This window comes from Apteryx rowi, unplaced genomic scaffold (assembly GCF_003343035.1).
Source record: "Apteryx rowi isolate R43461 unplaced genomic scaffold, aptRow1 scaffold_1091, whole genome shotgun sequence".
Classification (NCBI taxonomy): domain Eukaryota; kingdom Metazoa; phylum Chordata; class Aves; order Apterygiformes; family Apterygidae; genus Apteryx; species Apteryx rowi.
In genome coordinates this window covers 48,939-67,008 of record NW_020447299.1, presented here as the reverse complement: position 1 = coordinate 67,008, position 18,070 = coordinate 48,939, and the positions used below count along the sequence as shown (strand labels likewise).

Below are 18,070 nucleotides of genomic sequence, written 5' to 3'. Positions count from 1 at the left end.
GCGGCTCTGCGAATGGCCGGGCAGGGCGGCAGGCCCCGGAGCCGGCGGGCGCCGCTCGGTGATCGCGGCGGAGGCAGGAGGCGGCAGCGGCGGCGGCAGGCCGGGCCCCGGCGGAGATGGAGCGGAAGAGGTGGGAGCGCTCGGCCCTGCCGCAGGGATGGAAAAGGGAAGAAGTGACCAGAAAGTCGGGGCTCTCAGCCGGCCAGAGCGATGTCTATTACTATAGGTGAACGTGCCATAGGGGGCCCGGCCTACGTATACATCCCCAGCGTGGGCCCGTGCGCCCCGGTAGGTAATTCCGCCGGGCCCCGGGAGCTGCGGCAGGTTGCCTCGCTGCAGCCCCGGCGCCTGTTGCGGCAGGGCATCGTGGGCCGGAGGCGCCCGCCCGTTGGCGGGGGTCTCCGCGCCCCCCGGGATGCCGCGCCGCGAGGCTCCGGCGGGCCGAGGTGGCATGAAACGGTGCCCGGGCGCGAGCGGCGGGCTGCAGGGGAGCCGGGAGAAGCACCTGCCCCGTCAGGTGCTTGTCTGTTGCTATAGGTGGATGTGCCGTGGGGGCTGGGAGCTCGCCCTGCCGCTTCGCTGTACTTATCGGATGGCACGTTCACGTGTATTAATAGACATCGCGAAGGTTGGGCGAGCACGCCCGCGGCAGCCGCGTTCCCCAGTGCCGGCTGTTGCCCTCAGACAGCTCTAAAAAAAGTGCCGGAGGTCCAGAGCGATGTGTGTTACTAGAGGCGCCTGTGTTGTAGAAGCCCCCTGAGCTGGGCTTGCGGAAGGCTGAGGACTGTCTGCTGTAATTGCATGTTTGGTGGTGAACACGTCGGGAGGTGAGCGCCTTTGGAAGGGGGCAGGGATCTTTGGGGAATGCCACTTACCCTTTTGGAGTGTTTTATGCCTGCCAAATCTAAACGTTTTATGTCAGATAAGGTGTTTGCAGAGTAGCCAGTGTATCGGAACAAGTAGTTACCTGCCTTCTTGAAGCTGTATCTGTTTCTCTTCCTAAATGTTAAGGATTTGGGGATAGGGTGAAGAAAACAATTTACCTGGTTACGGTGATACCTGCTACTACAGATGAAAGTCCAGGGGGAGAGCTCAGCCTGCGCTGCCAGAAGATGCATTAGCCTGTGAATGTTGCTATTGGGAAAAGCATATGGTTGGGGAGCCGCTTGCTCTGCCTGAAGAGTTTCTATTAATATAATTGTGTGTTTCGTATGGCTGTAGGTGGGCCATATGGATCCCTCTTGCATCCATAAGAGGCAGTCTCTAATGCACCCATGGGCTGCCCGCCACCCAAGAGCGATGTGTGAAGCTTGGGTCCATCAGCAGTTGGAGGAGCATAGCAGAAGTTAACGTGCTGTCCTTATCTGGCCTTTAGCGTCAGTGAGATGTATGCTGTCTGCACATGTTAGGTTTCATGTTCGGAATCAAATTATAATTATGAAAATAATGTTCCATGCTGAGCAGTATGTAAACCAGCAAATAGTCATCTTAATGAGCGTGAAGCTGGAAGTTTCTGCTCTCCTGTTGCAGCCTAGGATCTCTGTGGGAAGAAGAAAAGGCCACCTGTAGCAGCGAGAGGAGGTGCAGCTGAAAACCTACAAGATCCCTATTTTTCAGAGGACTTGGTTCATTTGTAAAGTTGTGATCTCAGAGCTGAACTTAAAAAAAAAAAGAAGGGCAGAGAGGCCAAGTAGCATATTTTTATTTCCAAGTTATAATGGATTTTCCCTTTATATCAGTTTGGACCGAGATCAAAGGTATAATATGGCCCTGCTGCAGTAATTTTTGGTTACTGTTGCATTTTACATTATTTCAGAGTGGAAAATGTGTGTGTGGCAATTTATTAATACCTCTGCTATTTCTGCCTTTTGTTTACCTGGCTCAACTGCTAGGAACCTATAGATGCATTAAGTGTCTGTAAAAATTGCATGCATAGTCTCACATTGGAATTAATTGGAAACAAGCTCTCTCACATGCAATCACCAGCCTTGAGCATTAACACCAATCTGAGGTGAACGGCGGTGGGGTGGCCATCACCACTTTTGTGAAGCGTTTTTTGGGGCTAGTGTGTTTTATATTTGGAAGTTTCCTTCTGTAATCCTAAATGCTAGAAGCATACGCTTTCTACACAAAAGTTTGCYTTCCCTCGAATGTGAATCTGCGTCGGGAGGTAAGACAAATGCCTGGAGCTGAATATGTTCAACGTGTCAGATGCGTGTCTGAATGTGCCTGGTGACTGGCTGGAAATTTAACTCTAGTGATGTAGTCCGTGGTCAGAAATTTTAGAAACACTCCTAGTAACCTCTTGCTTACCAGTAGTTGATTGGGCAGAAACTTTTTCGCTAGAATCTCTTGTTTCACCTATTTGGGACTTAAGAATTGGAAAAATCAGGAGGGTACCTGTGGCCAGTTTGGARCTTTTGCACCAAATTCGGGGTGAGCAAGGTAAGTGCGGGTGCAGAGGATTTACTCCAGGTTTCAGGAAAGGAAGCCTGTCGCGAGGTTTGTGAAGCAGCAGGTTGCCTTTGAAAGAGTTCTGGCTGTAAATGCTTTCCTCACTGTTTGTTCCCACTTACAGAAAGGAGCTGCTTTGTATGGCAGTCTTTTTCTTCATAATATTTTCTGTTAAAAGTTTGAGAGTGTCTGAGATGTTTTGGGTTGTTGTTCACCTCTGGTTCAGGAAGGTGTGGGCACGTCTGCTCTAAACAGCTGGCTACTCTCTTTACTAGGCGAAGCTTATTTTGTTGTGGGTTTCTTACYGATGCAGCGCCTACGTAAAAAGGTCAGAAAAACATTTTTCAAAAAAACAAAACTCTCTTGGTCCGAATATTTTTTTCCCCCCAAAAATTGCGGAGGAGAATGCATTTCCTGAGAGCATCCTATGCTCTTTCTCCGTTAGTCTGTATTATCCAAAGCTCCTTAAGTGAAACTCTTACGATTCCTGAGCTAGACCTTATAAAAATGGATATTTATATCTGGGTTCATTACTCCATTACGGGACCGCCACTCAGATTTTTATTTATCAGCGGGGTGGTGTGTTTCTAGGAACTTGAGAGTTTTTACGTGTATACTCCCTTCAAGTTTTTTGCGGTTGGAGGCTATTTTCTCTCCCAAGTTATTGATCAAAGAAAGGCTTGGGAGCAGGGCGCGTCCTTTCCATGCTGCTGCTGGCGGCCTCGGTGTGCCCGTAAATATTCCTTGGGACAGATGTGGTGGCGAATGACAACTAGTAATTACCAAAGGATACTCTGCGGGCTGGTGGATGAGTAGAGGGCGCCCGTGTACTGAGGAGCCTGGAAATATCTCTATGCAAATGTGCCATTAAGTGCATAAAGATGTGAGGTGGGTTGTCACGGGAGTGGCTTGAAAAGGTCACCTGGTCTTGCTTATTACTTTACATCAGGGCTTTTATGTGCCTTTATAGGTGGGCGAGAGCCGTGAATATGTACGTGTTATCCCGTTGCAGTTACTGTGTTGGAGTGTGGGAACACCGAGGCAGATTTATGACTTGGTAGGGATACTGCAACCGGTAATTACATAAAGATACACTGCAACCATTAATCCCTCTCTCTCTCTCTCAGTACAATATCTTTCCTAGAAAAAGAGGTGTACCTTCAGGCGGAAGTATTGCGAGGATCCAGGGATGTATAGCGTTATGAGTAGCCTCCTGAACTGGCAGGAGGGTCGCCTTCTCCTGGAGGTGGGATAGTGGGATGTGCAGCACCTTTTATGCTAAGCTAAGAGCTTGCAGGTTTGCACCGCGAGACGAGCGGTCGCTGTAGGAGAGGGCAGTGCGGGCTGTAAATACGAAGGTCCTTGAATGGGTTGGTGAAGAGCTGCTTTTGCAGGAGGGAGCGCAATTAAAAAAAGAAGGAAACGCATTTCGTGTTACGCCCATCATCCCGCACTAAGGAAATGAGGTTTTTAAGCGTATGCTTTTGATCACCCTTTTTACCTAGGCTATTGCTATCTCCCTTTCTTTAAAAGGCAGACAACATCTGGGCTGTTGGGTTGGTTTTTTTTCCTTTTTCCTCTTTTGTCTTTAGCTTTCCAAGTTCTGCGAGTCTGGTGTATGCTAAATGGGGAGAGAAAAAGGGGAGGCGATTTCTTTAATGAGGCAGGGGGAGGGGAGAGGGCCTAGGCTTGCAGTCGGTTTTCTCCTTAAGAATATAAGGCGACGGAACAAAGGCCGAGCTGCACATGGAGAGCAGACACCTGGCAGCGGCCAGCTGCTGAATAGGCTGCGATGCATTCATCGTAATGCGCGCCCCGAAAAAGTCCCTGAATAACAAACGAGGGTTTCTTGGGTTTGGTTAATCCTGCCCTTCGTTTTTGCTTGCGTTTGTTTTGTTAACGCTGAGGCAGGCTGCGCGCACGGATAAAGCGTGGTACCTTTTGATGGACAAGCGTGTGAAATCGTTTGTAACTTTGCAGCGGCCTTGCTCTTCTAGCAACGTGGGGAAGGGTAAAAAACCTTAATCCGCAAACTAAGTACAGTGCACGTGCAATAGCAGTACCTGCAGTACTGTTTAAAGAGGTTGATTTTTTGCAGTTTTGTATCAGAACTTTCCTTCTGGGTCTCTCAAACCTTTATATATCAAAAAATATGAACATAGAAAAAGCCTTCAAATGTTTCGCTCTGCAGTGGAAGGAGAGGAATTTCACGTTTTGAGCTGTTCTATGACGTTGAAGAAAGCACCCGAGCATTTTAATGCCTTTCAGAGTCCACAAATGCTGCTTCACCCTTTTTGTCTGTTGTGACTTACAGTAAGTATGAAAAAAAACTTTCCTGCTGCTCAAGTTTCGTAGGGGTTTTTTGGCTTTTTTCCTTGCTTTTTGACCCTCTCAGCTACCTGTAGCTGGAGGCTCTACCGAACTGAGCATGCTCCTGGCACAAGGACAGCGCTGCCCCAGAGCACAGCCCTCAGTTTCTGTTTGCTCTTACCGAGTAAGTTTACTCCTGGCTCCAAGCTAAGTTGGAGCTTATTTCCCTGCTCTGCCGTTGCTCAGGTAGAGCTGGGTATAGCTGCCTTTTTCAGGGCACGTAGTCAGAACAGAAGTTTTTCTTCTCAACGCTTCGGCGCTGGCTGCTCTTTGGGGCCAAGCTTCCCAAAGAAGAGCTAGGACTCTTGAGTCATGGCAGATGCCTTTTTTTGTAGGTGTCTCTCAGGTCTGAGCTGATTCGGAGCAGCTCTTCAGATTTGTTGTAAAACCGTTGGAATGCGTAGGGAGCACCGCCACTGTCACGCGTGAAACTGTTTGTGATATCTGCTGCGTAGTTGTGTTTTGGAAGCTTTGGCCGTCCTTAAAAGGCAAGCTCAAAACTGCTTTTGTTCCTTTTTATTTTTCATGTCTCGCTATGAGTTGTTCTTGGTAGGTAAAACTGAATTAGGCTTCGATCTCAAGAAATGGTAGGCCCGTTCATGGCCCTTTCATTTAAAATATTGTGATCTCCGAGTATATCTAGCTCTTTTGTTCTAGAAGCTGTCTCGCACTTTTAGGTGAGAGAACAAGGTGCTTGCCGCCTCAGCACAAACCAGTGTGGCATGTTATTCTCAGTGAATAATGGTGGATATTTCTACTAAGCCACTAAATCGTAAATTGGCGCTGAAGATACTGGAAGAGGAAGCGGTGTCATATTTTTCATACAGAAGAAATTTCTCTTTTTGACTTCACTGACGGCAACGGTGGCTGTGGCCTAAAAGCTGTTGGAGGTAGTTTTTCCTCTTTCTGGGTTGAGGCATATAACTCCCTTTATATCCTTAAGCTGTGGTTTCACACTGGAAGTCGAGACCCAGTCTCTTCCTCTCTGCTTATGCCTGCCACAGTGTCATCTTTTGCCCTGAGCATTTGTGCACCTCCGCAGTGAACTGGCCCAGCTGAAGAATAACCAGCGATAAAGTGTTTCCTCTTCTTCTCCCTACACCCTAAAGCTGGGATATTTTCCCTCTCTGGTTAACTGCATCCGCATGAATGCTTTCGTGCTTGCAGAGTAGGTGTGGGAGGGATAGGTGTGGGGCAGCATAAGCAGCTGGGAGCAGCCAGGGCTAGAACCTTCTCAGTTACTGAGCTCTAACAGGGGATGTGACCTTATATTTTCAAAAGGAGAGTCTCAGTAGATCAAAAACTGAGGGCATTTGTAGGCTAGTGGGGAGGTAAGCTTGCTTCTGAGGGATTTGTCTGAAAAAAACATTATAACACTACTGACCTTTCTTTAAAAGTATGTCTCCATATATATACAGTGAAAAAATAACTGTTATTTTCAGTCATAAGATGCCTGTTGCCAAACTAACCTGTGTTTCTGTACAACAGAAGTATATGGAGTGAGCTTTCGCCAGGCTGGTACTCAGGTTGAGTATGCAGGCTGCCTCATTGATACATAGGGGTGTCCTTGGCTTGCCAGAAAAGAGAATATTTAAAGATGCAGAAAATACAGAAATTAAAAGAAGAGGCATCGCTGTGATGCTAAATGGGAACTTTAAAAATGCTCGGTGCTCGTTGTCTGTTTAGTTTTACACTGCATTCACACTGCATTGACTTATGTCTGCTTTATGCGTGAAATTATATATTCATTTAGCAGTGCTTTTTGTAGTAACACAAAAGTTTGTGTTATATTATTAAAAAGAATGAAGAGGTTGGAGCAATTTGTATCTGCTTGCCAAGTTGTGGTCTATCATATACAATCAGATGCTTAAAAAGAATCTCTTCTGTTTTGCCTTTAATGCAGAGTTTTCTAAGGCTTCGACCTTTACTCTGTTGTTAATTAAACTTTGTAATTCTTTGCTTTGCAGCTCGTCAGCAGCTGACTTCCTTACTCTCTACTTACTCCTTAATGCTGTGTTATCCTGGAATAAGGTGTTCAGAGTGCTACCAAAGACTTGTAATCAAGGCTGAATGTACAATTCAAGGAGGGGAAAAAGGAGTCTGAGGAGCCATTTGTGGTGCTAGTCGAACATAACGCTCCTGTGAGAAGAAGCTAGGCTTGAAAATGGGCATTTATTATTAGAGACAATGGAGTAATGAGAGCTTTTGTGCAGACATCTTCCATTTCAGTACTAGCGTGAATTATGCTTTATTCATTTATGCCTGGACTGAATTTTGCTCTTTGCTTATAAATTAAGTGCAGAATTTGTTCAAGTGTTTTTGTCTTTTCCACAATGATCATGAAAAGGAGTTGACATGAATGCACTAATATCCATCTAGAATTGAATGCGGGCGGAGAAGGGGGGACTTCACTCTTGGAAGTTCAGTGTTTGTCTTCTCTCCTGAAAGAAATGAAACTTGCCTCTCTCCTGTTTTGCAACTAACACTGCTGCTGAAGTCCAGAGCGTTTTAATTTTCCTCCTTGTTTCTTTTCTATATCTTTTTCAGCCCAAGCGGTAAAAAGTTCCGAAGCAAGCCCCAGCTGGCACGGTACCTGGGGAGCTCCATGGACCTGAGCACTTTTGACTTCCGCACAGGGAAGATGTTGATGAGTAAAATGAACAAGAACAGACAGAGGATGCGCTATGACTGTTCTAACCAAGCCAAAGTAAGCCTAAGATGCAGTGGAAGCTTTCGCCTCTCCATCTGTTATTGTATTGGCCGTACTGCTTCTCARAACGATGTCTGTGAGAGCATGCAAATTTGGTATTTTTGAATTAATGCTTTAAACTGGAGTTGTATGATACAATATCTCTATGGTGGGGTGTAGGACAAATACCRCAGTTCATTGGTTCTTCCACAGTGCTGATACCACTAAAATATTGCAGTACTGCTAAATCTTTGTGCAGAAGGGTTGGAGATAGGGCTGGAATCTGTCTCTCTTCTCTCGTCACTTGCCAGCCAGGCAGATGGTGGGGGCTAGGACCTGTCCCTTGGGGATTTTCACCCCTTCATGGAGACTGCAGTGCAACAGAGAGCTGGGATTCCCTTCTCTTCTTTCACCTCCTGGGAATGCAAGATCACCTGCTCTGGCACAGTCTCCTCCAGAACCACAAATCTCCACTTGGCTCCTGTGCCTGTGCAGCAGCTCCGCTCTGCTCGAGCATTTTGTTTGGGGGAGGAGGGAAGAGTGGTGCTGGTCAGCAAGAACGAAGGGGTAACGCAGCCGGCCTCAAGCAACTTTCTAGAGCTACGGGCAGGCCATGCTGCGCTCTCAGCTTTGGCGTTGATCTAGGGAGAGAAAGCTTTTCAGGCAGAAGGATGAAGAGACGAGAGCGTAGCAAGGTCTATTTGCAGAGCAGAATAAGGAATCTGGTTTTGACCCCTGGTAATTTTGATCGTTACGGTTTAATAACGATTGTAGTCCTACTGTGACACTGCCTGTCTGGCTAAATTGGCTTATGTTGTTCTTGAGTATTTGTAACAGATGCTGGAAGCTTTTCAGAACCCCAAAGTTTATTTGGTGTTTATCTGTGCACCCAGAAGGCTTAATGTGGAAAATAGCATGATGTTTATTCTTTAGAATATGTCAACCAGTCAAGAATAAGAACAATATTCTGATGTAAGTGACTGGAGCATTTACTTCCAGCACTAGGTGTTCTGGTGATGTTTTTAAAAGAAGAATGCCTTGCCTTGCAGAGACTACTAGCACGTGTGCAAACACACATGCGCGCACACACACTCCTCCCCCACCTCTCATTTCAAATTTATCATCAGCTTATAAATGAATTAGCACGCAGGTAATTCAGAATTATATTTGTCCTGAATACTTTGCTGTATATCATGAATAAATATGTTAAGCAGACACTATGTCTGCAATCTCAAGAACAAAGTATGTCCTAGAGCCATTTCAAGATTTGCAGGTTAGATCTCGGAACAAACAGCATTGTTCCTAAGTTCCCYCTAACAAAAATGTCATCATATAGTGAAAACTTGATTATTATCAGCCCTGCTAAAACCTGAATTTAAACTGAGTTTTTTAGCTTTTAGATTTGATGTGCTTTAGTTGTTAAGATCTGGAGGTAAAAAAAGCAATCAAAATTCTCACTGCATTGTTGTGTTTATTGGTACCCACAAATGAATTTAGACATGCTTTTACAATGTCTTCTGGATTTGCAAACTCTTATCTTAATTCTGTGTAATATTTTTTCTAATTCTTACAAACTCAGCTTTAGTGACCCAAAGGTGACTTGTCATATTAAAATGCTAAAGCAAATTCAGCATTCTGACTTTAAGCTCTGTCAAAATTAAAATAAAACCAGTATGTATAAACTATAATGAGAGGAATCAGTATCTTAATTAGAATGTGAAAGAGTGGGAAAACTTCGTTAAATTTGATAGACCTGAGCCAAAATTTGAAGGTAGTTATGCATTTTTAGCAGTCTAAGTGATATAGCTTGAACATCAGACAAGTTTTCAAGTACGTAAATGCTTCTTTTCACCACTATATATCTTTGTTAGCCATTGTAGCATTTATTCAAACTGAAAATATTGTGTCTTTTTCCCTCTTTTTGTTGGAAATTTTCAGGGCAAACCTGATTTGAATACTGCACTCCCTGTCAGACAGACAGCCTCCATATTCAAACAACCTGTCACGAAGATCACAAACCATCCCAGCAATAAGGTGAAGAGTGATCCTCAGAAAGCTGTGGACCAGCCCCGGCAGGTAAGGTTTTCAGCTTAGTAGCTACTTTTCTAGAGCTAAGAAACTTCTGTCTTTGTTGTTTGGAGGGTCACATAATAAAACAGTTTAATTTTGTAACACTGAACAAGTGTTCCATGACAATTTGAAGTGTCTGAGATTTCAGAAACAACAGCTTATAGCGCTCCCAGCTTTTAAAATCAAAAAGCATTTCCAGTATATAGTTAATGTGCCATCTGCACTGAGTTTTGTAACTAGATTCCAACCTTTGTTAGGTCACAATTTCATTGTAATTAAAACTGCCTTTCCTTGATACTGAAATCAAGTCTAACTACAAATTTAAACAGGAGTCATAACCGCATTAGGGGACATTTGCATTATAACTAGAATTGCTGTCAAACGTTCCAACTGTATTAAGGGTTCTGTGTTTCAAGAAATCCCTGTTCCAGTATAGACTAGACTGTGGTGCTTCTGATGTACTAAGAGATTGCACCCCTGCGTGGACCTTTTCGTAGATTGGTGTCTCATTGATAATTATCTCTATCCATATGAATAAGGTCAGAAATTCATTTGGAATGTCATTATTAAGTATAAAATCAAGTGGTGTTTTGTACTGTGTATTTGCAGACAACAGAATACAGCAAAATTAAAGGAAATCTTTCAGCTTAATTTAATCTAGTGAAAGGATGCAAAAAGTGTGCTCAGGAACAAATGCAGCTTTGAAGCTAAGGCATTGGTAAAACGAGGCTTACATGTTCAAAGCAGCCTTTGGAAGGCGTTCTCATTTCATTGCTATTACCTGGAGCTGACAGCCTGTCACCTCAGCCGAGCTCCCAACAGGGGTTCTGTGAATCCTCTCCTGTAGCGAGTCTGTCTTTATACCTTTTGGAAACTAGGTATTCGGCTTCATTAGTCTGTTCAGACAGCRTCATCTGCATCGGTTATCAGTATATTTTGAACTCTTTCAGGTCTAGTGGAATTAAAATATACTGTATACCAAGAGGAATATGGTTTCTTTTAATAAAAAAAATAATAAAGGAAAGAAAAACATTCATAACTTTTCTCAAACTTCAAAAGTATCTTTCTGAAGTGAGATTTAGGGTGTATTTGAAATGAATTTTTTTCTAAAAGCAAGATGGTGGGTTTTTAGCACCATTTCCTAAGGGAGTGTGGCATGTGCATTTGTAGTGTTGTTTCTCCTTCAGTAAACCCCTTGGCTAGTTAAGACACTAAAAGGGGATGCTAACAATACCCTTTTAATGTGTTTTACAAAAAATTGAGGTGGATAGAGACTGTACTCCTGTTGAGGGAGAGAGTGATATGTGAGTGCAATCTGTATTAGACAGCAAAGATCAGCTGCAATGCACAAAGATGTAAATCTGTAAATCTCTGTAGTTCTGCTGCTCACATTACTACCTGTTGTAACGCAGCTTCTTAGACTCTAACATTTGTATTTTCCATATTTAACCTTTCTTGTTTTTGCTTTTATGACAACATCAGAGCGTGTGTGTGTGTAGATACATATAAAATTTTTTTTATATTCCACTTTGTATTATATAGCATGGAATAGGGCAAACTTACTCTTTCTTGCATCCTTCTCTGCATTATGCATCTAAAAGTCTGTTAAATCAGAGCTTTAAAATATTTTACTGGACCATAGTGTATTTTAACCTCTGGTCAGCTGAATCCAGATTTTTTCCTCAAATTTTCAAAGCAGTGCTCAGCCSTGTCGTGCACTTGGCTTAATATTCACCTATCTGAAAGTCACAGGCTAGAGGATATCCAGCCTGTCTCTTTTGGCTTTGACTGTCCTTATTCCCTTGTTAGGAGCTGGCAATCAGAAAAGTAATAGGGGTTGAGTTACATTCAGATTTTGGTGGCATGAAAAAGGGAAATGTGTGGACTGGGGTAAATTTTTGGTTTCTCAAARCCTAGATAAAGCTGCTTTGTTGCAGGAGAAAATAGTGCTTTAGCTATTCATTGATCGTTCTTATRYWYARMKMMYRKKMKYTRWRYATAYRTCTTTTTGTAATRTTATCTGTCTTCCTACCAAAACAAAAGGGTTCACTTGTCRTTTTGAGTACAAGTTTGAGAAAATCTGTTCTTTAGAATACCGGGAAGGACTAGGACTAGACATGGTGGTTTTCATRAGAAACTACTGCAGAACAATAAAATAATGCTTTACCTTGGAAAGAGCTTGGRTACAGTTTTCACATTCTTTAACTTAAATTCTGTGGCATATGTGAGACAGCAAAAYAGGAATAGTAGTCTGAAAGAGCTGCCCCTTCCTGTGTGCCCTCTGAAAGAAAACAAGTGTTGCCTTACAGTTCRGAAGCAGAAAGAAGCAGTGAAAGTACCAGGCCCTGGAGGAAAGGAAAATCTTTGTCAAGGCAGTAAATCAGGACAGAGATGTTGTGAGATTGATTCTCTGTTGGCAATGAGGATTGCTCCCTGTCTTTGGACATGTCAGGCCCCTTCTATAGTAAATCAAGTATAAAATTGTCTGCACCAGCGTTCTTCCTTCTTTTTTTTTTTCCTTTTTTTTTCCTTTTTTTTTATAGTAGCAGGTGCTTTGTGTGGTTGTCAAATGCATTTCTGTTTTGTACCAATAAACACTTTCTTTGATGTCAGCTCTTCTGGGAGAAGAAATTAAGTGGACTGAATGCTTTTGACATTGCAGAAGAGCTGGTGAAAACAATGGACCTTCCTAAAGGTTTACAAGGTAATCGGAGTCTGCTCTTAACTCTAGGGTGGCATTTTGATATCAATCAGTGGTGATCTAAAGGTATTGTGTTTGACCTGCTTGTTCTCCGGTGTTCTTTAGCTGTGTGGACCATTCCTACTTCAGCAGGAACGGTTAGTACTCCGGCTAGAAGACTTGCATGCCCTGCATCCTGAGGGGATACTGAAGCATAGGGAGACAAAGTGGCAAAGTAGTTTCTTGACATTTTTATTTTCCAGAAGTAGTGCCTGTTTAAACAGCTCCCTTCTGCAAGTTGGGTTTTATGTAACAGAATGAGGCATTGATCTAGGTTTAAATAACCTTTGAGCCAGTCGTACCGAGGTTCTTGGAAGTGTTTAGGACTGAGACTTCTTGTGTGAACTTCTCTAAATGACAATACACAACTTTTCCCATTAATTGATTCTGTGGTCTTGATTCACTGTTCTTTAACTTGTGGAMTCTTGGTTGTCTTTTTTGCCCCCTGCTTGTAGGGGTTGGCCCTGGTTGCACTGATGAGACCCTTCTGTCTGCTATCGCTAGCGCTCTGCACACCAGCACTATGCCCATCACCGGACAGCTGTCTGCTGCCGTGGAGAAGAATCCTGGAGTTTGGCTAAACACCTCACAGCCGCTTTGCAAAGCGTTTATGGTGACAGATGAAGATATTAGGTATTAACTGGAAATATCAGTTACTGTCTTTTTTGTGTGTGTGTGGTATAACTATACCCTCTTTTTTCAAAGGCACATTTAAATGTGTGATGGGGCCTATGGCTGACTGAATTGATTTGAATACTACTTCTTATGAAGGGGAGAGAAAAAGGTTGTACAAAGTTGCTCTCATACAGAAATGTACTTAAAGCCTGTTATTACTAATTTTTTATTTTGACCATACTCAGTTGTTCTGAGGCATCAGGGTTCCTACCTACATTTTTCATGTCAAAGCATGTCATTTTGTGTTGGAAAAGGTATCTTGAGTTTGAGCAACCTTGGTTAAGGCATCCCTAAAAAATGAAGGGGGGGTGGAACCCTAAACAGTGCAGTTCTTTTCACCGTTCCAGCCTGGTCTAATTAATTGCACTGGGGATTCCAGTTAACAGGTTTTGCACTTTACTCCTGTGTGTCATCACAGGGCCAAATAAAGCATTAACTGCTGCTGTGGCAGCCAACAAGGATGCAGTTTATTTAGGTGTAGCTTGCTTTCAGGAACAAATGACGTTGCTGAATCGAGGTTGGTCAAAATTCAGCTTTAAGCAGCTGATAATGTCTTTGTTATATTCAGATCTCTAACTTGAAATTGCACTACTCTGCATCCATTAACATTGTACAAAAGTAGAAATTTTTATTTGCTAGGTAAATCTTTTTGAACTTACAAGATGACTTTGACCAGGAAAAACTGTCTGTGTATAACTTTCTGATTTCCTGTGGCTGAGATGAAATAGGTGTCCCGTGAGCCACGGATTGCTGATCACTGCTTTACAGCTTCGACATAAAAGTAGCTGTAAAATTTAAGATTGTGACTGAAAATGAGAATGAGCAAAACCATGGAAATGAGAAATTTAATTTTCTCCTGTCTCAGTTTTGGAAATCTGAAGGTTTTACATTTTCTTGTTTAAAACTGTATTAGTGGTAATAACAAAAAAGGGCTTGAGTCAGCTGCTAGATTAGGTAAATTTCAGCCAAAATCAAAAAGGTACAATCAGTATTAAGGACCTGTAATAGAAAATGCTGGGTAACCTTAATGTTTCTTTCAACTTCACTTACAGTATAATGCAGAGCAATTTTTTTACAACATAATTCTCATAGAGGGCTTTTTGAAAGTCATGCTTTCCTGCCCGACCTCATGTATGAAGGATTTAAGATTCCTTTCCCCCCAAAGTTGGCAGCTCTGAGAATTAATGCAAGTGTTCATTAATTTGGGGCAGGAAGCAAGAAGAACTGGTGCAGCAGGTGCGAAAAAGGCTGGAGGAAGCCCTGATGGCTGACATGCTTGCCCACGTAGAGGAAATAGCAAGAGATGGAGAAGCTCCTTCAGAGAAAGAAGGAGGTGAGGAAGAAGGGGAAGAAGAGGAGGAGGAGGAGGAGCAGGACCATGACCAGGAGATGGAGAATGTATAGTCCAGGTAATATGACAACTTCCTTTCTCGCCTTAAACTGTACTGAATAGTGTTTCATTGACGGCAGGAATATTTTCAAAGGGAATCGTAGCATATATTGACAAAATATTGTTTTCTAGCACACGCTTTTAAAAGTGAAGTAGCCATTCTATCAGGCAAAAATTTGTAGAAATTCGACATAATATTTTTAGAAGGCACGTTCGTAGAAATTCAAAGTGACTATTCTTAGAAGTTAGAAAGGATAACCTGACTATCAAAAGAGGGAAGCTGCTGAAATGCATTATATGTGGCAGGAATTTGTAAGATGAAAATAACAGAAAAATACACTTTCTCATAATCTGGAAACAACACAAGTTTAAGATCATTTAACAGTAGTAACTACAGGATTCACAAAAGTGGGCCTTTACGTTGTGCTGCATGCCTTCTTGAAATCAATACGCCCTTTGCGATAACTTAAGTATATCTGACTTCCACTTGTGCAGTGGAACTTTCTAAGGGTGCAGTTACAATTTTGTTACCATCTTGTAAACTAAAATAGTTTGGAAGAGTAAATAATTGGTTTAGTAATTCAGAACAAAAGCAGAGGTATGATCTTCAACTCTACACATGAGGCCAAGCCAATATACACCAACTGAAGTTCTCTTAAATTTAATAAATTAGATAGGACAGAGTGAGCCGTGCTGTGAAGCAGGATGTTCCTTTGCTGTATTAATTTTGAAGTAACCCTAGCCAGGAGCACAATGTATCATCAGCGGAGCTCATGCAGTGAGATGAAAACAGAACTCGCTGATTTTAATTTTTGCCTGTTTTAAGTCTTACCCTAAGAAAAGCAATTAATGTTCTGTCACTGAGATGGGATAGCCAATAGCCTCTGCTTCATTATGTAGACTCCAGTTGTGCCAGCCTGTGAGGCAAGAAACACGAATGTAGAGGGGGGAAAAAGGCATCTTGGGATGAATAGCAGAAGAAAAGCAAAGCTCCTTTGAAGGGAGTGACAGCTGTATTTCAGTATCAGGTGGAATCAAGAGTGATTTATGTTCACCAATCCTTTAAGCTGGAAGTTGATTATAGTTGTGATATTTGTTCAGCTTTTGGAAGATACCATATTGTATCTGGGCTCTCTTCGAGTTTCTGTTTTACTGCATGATTAACAGTGGCTTTATTTTGGCACTAAATATCTTGCATTTCTTTCTACTACAAAGGTCTGACAACAGTAAAGAAGCAGAATAAATTATCTGCTGAAGGTGAAAAATGGGTGATAAAGAACTGGATATGTTGCAGATCAAGACTGGCGATGATGCTTTGTCCTTTAAGAGCTCACTTGCTGCAAAGATATATCAGTGCCTCTTAACTTACTGAGTCTTTTCTCTTTTTCTTCTAGGGAGTTCCATCTACGAATTCCCAGTATAAACCCTATCAGCAGGGTCAGCACAACTATTTACAAAGCCAAGAGTGTCTGCAGAGTAAATTGCACCAACAACCCAACTGTACCTATGAGCATTTTTGATGTACGCTTCAGGAAAAGTTGAGAAGCTGATGGTTCATTAATTGCTGGGTAGTTTTGAAGATGGAACTTGACTAAACTCTACTCCCCCTCCTTTTTCTAAAGGGGTAGGGTAATAGGGAATACAAAAGTGGGAGGGAATAAAGGAATATAAAATGGTGGGAGGGAAAATACTAGGAACCAAATTTCCTATCTTTTTTTTTTCTTTTTTTTTTTTTTGTGGGTCAGTGATAGGTGATACATTTTTTCAGGCTTTTCTATCAAAGTACTTTTAACAGTGACCCATAAAAACAATTTTCTCTCTAATACAAGTGAGAGACGCTGTTTCACTCCTTGGCTACTCTGCTGTAGGCTACCTGTTTGTACCAGACTGTAGGGAGGTTGTTTTATGTTGTGGATTGTCATTCCATATGTCAATTCAGGTCACTGAATTTCACTGTCCTCACAAGACCACATTGGTCTTGAAGTGTAGTCTCAGAGATGAACTGCCAGTGCCTCTTCCATCTGAGGCTTGATTTGTAGGGGAAGTTACACTCGAGGAATCGGTCTTACGTCAGTGGCAATCTGTTTTTATAGTTAGTTCCAGCACCATGCTGAATGCACTATCGTGCAAGTTCTCAACATGGAATTCTGTGCATGTCCGAGCATAGCCTAATAGCGTTTTGAAGGTAAATATACCCACTCTATGGTATATTCTGCTTTGGTTTAAGTCTGGTCAGAAGGACCTTTTCAGCTCAAAAGGGAAGGATGACTCATTTCTGACTGACAAGGAGGACATTTTCCTCCTTTCTCTTCTGGTGCCAAGAACCCTGACCTCTGTTTTTGTGAGTGTGGAGGGAAGGGAATCCATTCCAATAGGTGTGTCTACACTTCTGCTTTCATGTGCAGTAATATTCTGACCTCTTTTAAAAACACGAAAGGAAAAAGGTTGATTTTTCTATAATTGATACCTAAAAATGAATCTAAAGCTTTTTATTAAGTATTAAATCTTTCTTATTTGCATGTGCAGTGAAGTGACCAGCATTTTGTGTCCAAAAATGAAACGACGTGAAACCTGCCTTAATGTGTTTATAAGTATTTGGCTTCACCATGGGTACCTTGATTGATTCCTCAGTCTCTTCTAGTACATCTGTGAGCATATTGGGGTTATTTGTGGCTAAAACCAGATTTATCTAGGAAGGATAGGGAGAGGGGAGGAAGATCAGAGTTTATAGTTTGGAGAATGTGTTGACTAGGTTGCAAAAATTATTTTAGTCTTAGGGTATCCGTTGCATAATTTATGCGTGGAAGTCTCAGTTGAGAGTACAGTATAAAGTGGTGGATTAAATATTGTGCCACTAACCAATTGTACAAGTTGTTGGTATCCCAAAACTTGGGGAAGAAAGTAGCTCCCAGAGCCTTTATCATGTAAGAATGATTAGCAATAACAGCAAGGGGCCAGGGGAATTGCCTGGAAAGTAATAGCCTTTGGGAGTAGTTCAGCTTAGTGGCCTGAATAGGTGCAAGCTCCTTGAAAAACATCCCATGCCAAAGTGATTGATGCGATGTTAACGTTTTTCTTAAAGGTGTGAAAATACAAAACCTCTTTGATATTGCTCATTTGGAGTACTGCAAGAAGACTGAATTGTACTTTGCTGCTGCTCTACCAGGTATTGCTTTGGGGAACCTTGCCTGGTACAGCTGCCAGTGAAAATTACTTTCCTTTTTGAACAGTCTGTTACGGTTATGATTCTGTAAATCTGTCCTCTTGTAATTCATTGTGTTGAATTAAATGTTTCTCACAAAGTAGAGATTCTTCTAGTCTGCGTCGAGCCCCTGCTTGGAGTTTTTGTGCTAGGCCACTTCCAGTTATCTCAGCAGAGAAACTCTCGTGTTTTTGTCATGGGCTGCATTCTGAGATTTGGACCTCCGTGTCTGGGACCCAGAAGAAGGGAATACAGAGTTGTCAGCTTGTCTGCCAACTCTTTTGCTTTCACTGCATGTACTTTCCCTGTTAGCTTTCTGTTTTCCTTCAGTCCTTTAAAAAATTTATTAATATTTTCACTCATATGGAAGAGTTGATTGTTCAAAATACCAAAAAGGGGTCCAAGACTCCTATCACATCCAAAGAAACTTAAATAACTTTACCTGCTTGCCAAGACAGGTAAGTAGATGAAACATTCCTT

General features: G+C 42.4%; 1 protein-coding gene across 3 annotated transcripts; it reads left to right on the top strand.

Moving 5' to 3' along the window:
• Positions 1–75: 75 nt before the first annotated feature.
• MBD3 (methyl-CpG binding domain protein 3) lies at positions 76–17,693 on the top strand. 3 transcript variants are annotated; one of them, XM_026072665.1, is made up of 7 exons: positions 76–130; positions 7,372–7,531; positions 9,452–9,589; positions 12,197–12,287; positions 12,779–12,956; positions 14,210–14,407; positions 15,783–17,693. In XM_026072665.1, exons 1-6 carry the CDS (start codon positions 117–119, stop codon positions 14,400–14,402), a joined length of 774 nt encoding a protein of 257 aa, XP_025928450.1. In that variant the 5' UTR covers positions 76–116; the 3' UTR covers positions 14,403–14,407; positions 15,783–17,693. The 3 variants fall into 3 exon arrangements, with proteins under 3 accessions (XP_025928450.1, XP_025928442.1, XP_025928458.1); XM_026072657.1 differs by lacking the exon at positions 76–130 and adding an exon at positions 674–827; XM_026072673.1 differs by lacking the exon at positions 76–130 and adding an exon at positions 5,695–5,714.
• The last annotated feature ends 377 nt before the right edge of the window (positions 17,694–18,070 follow it).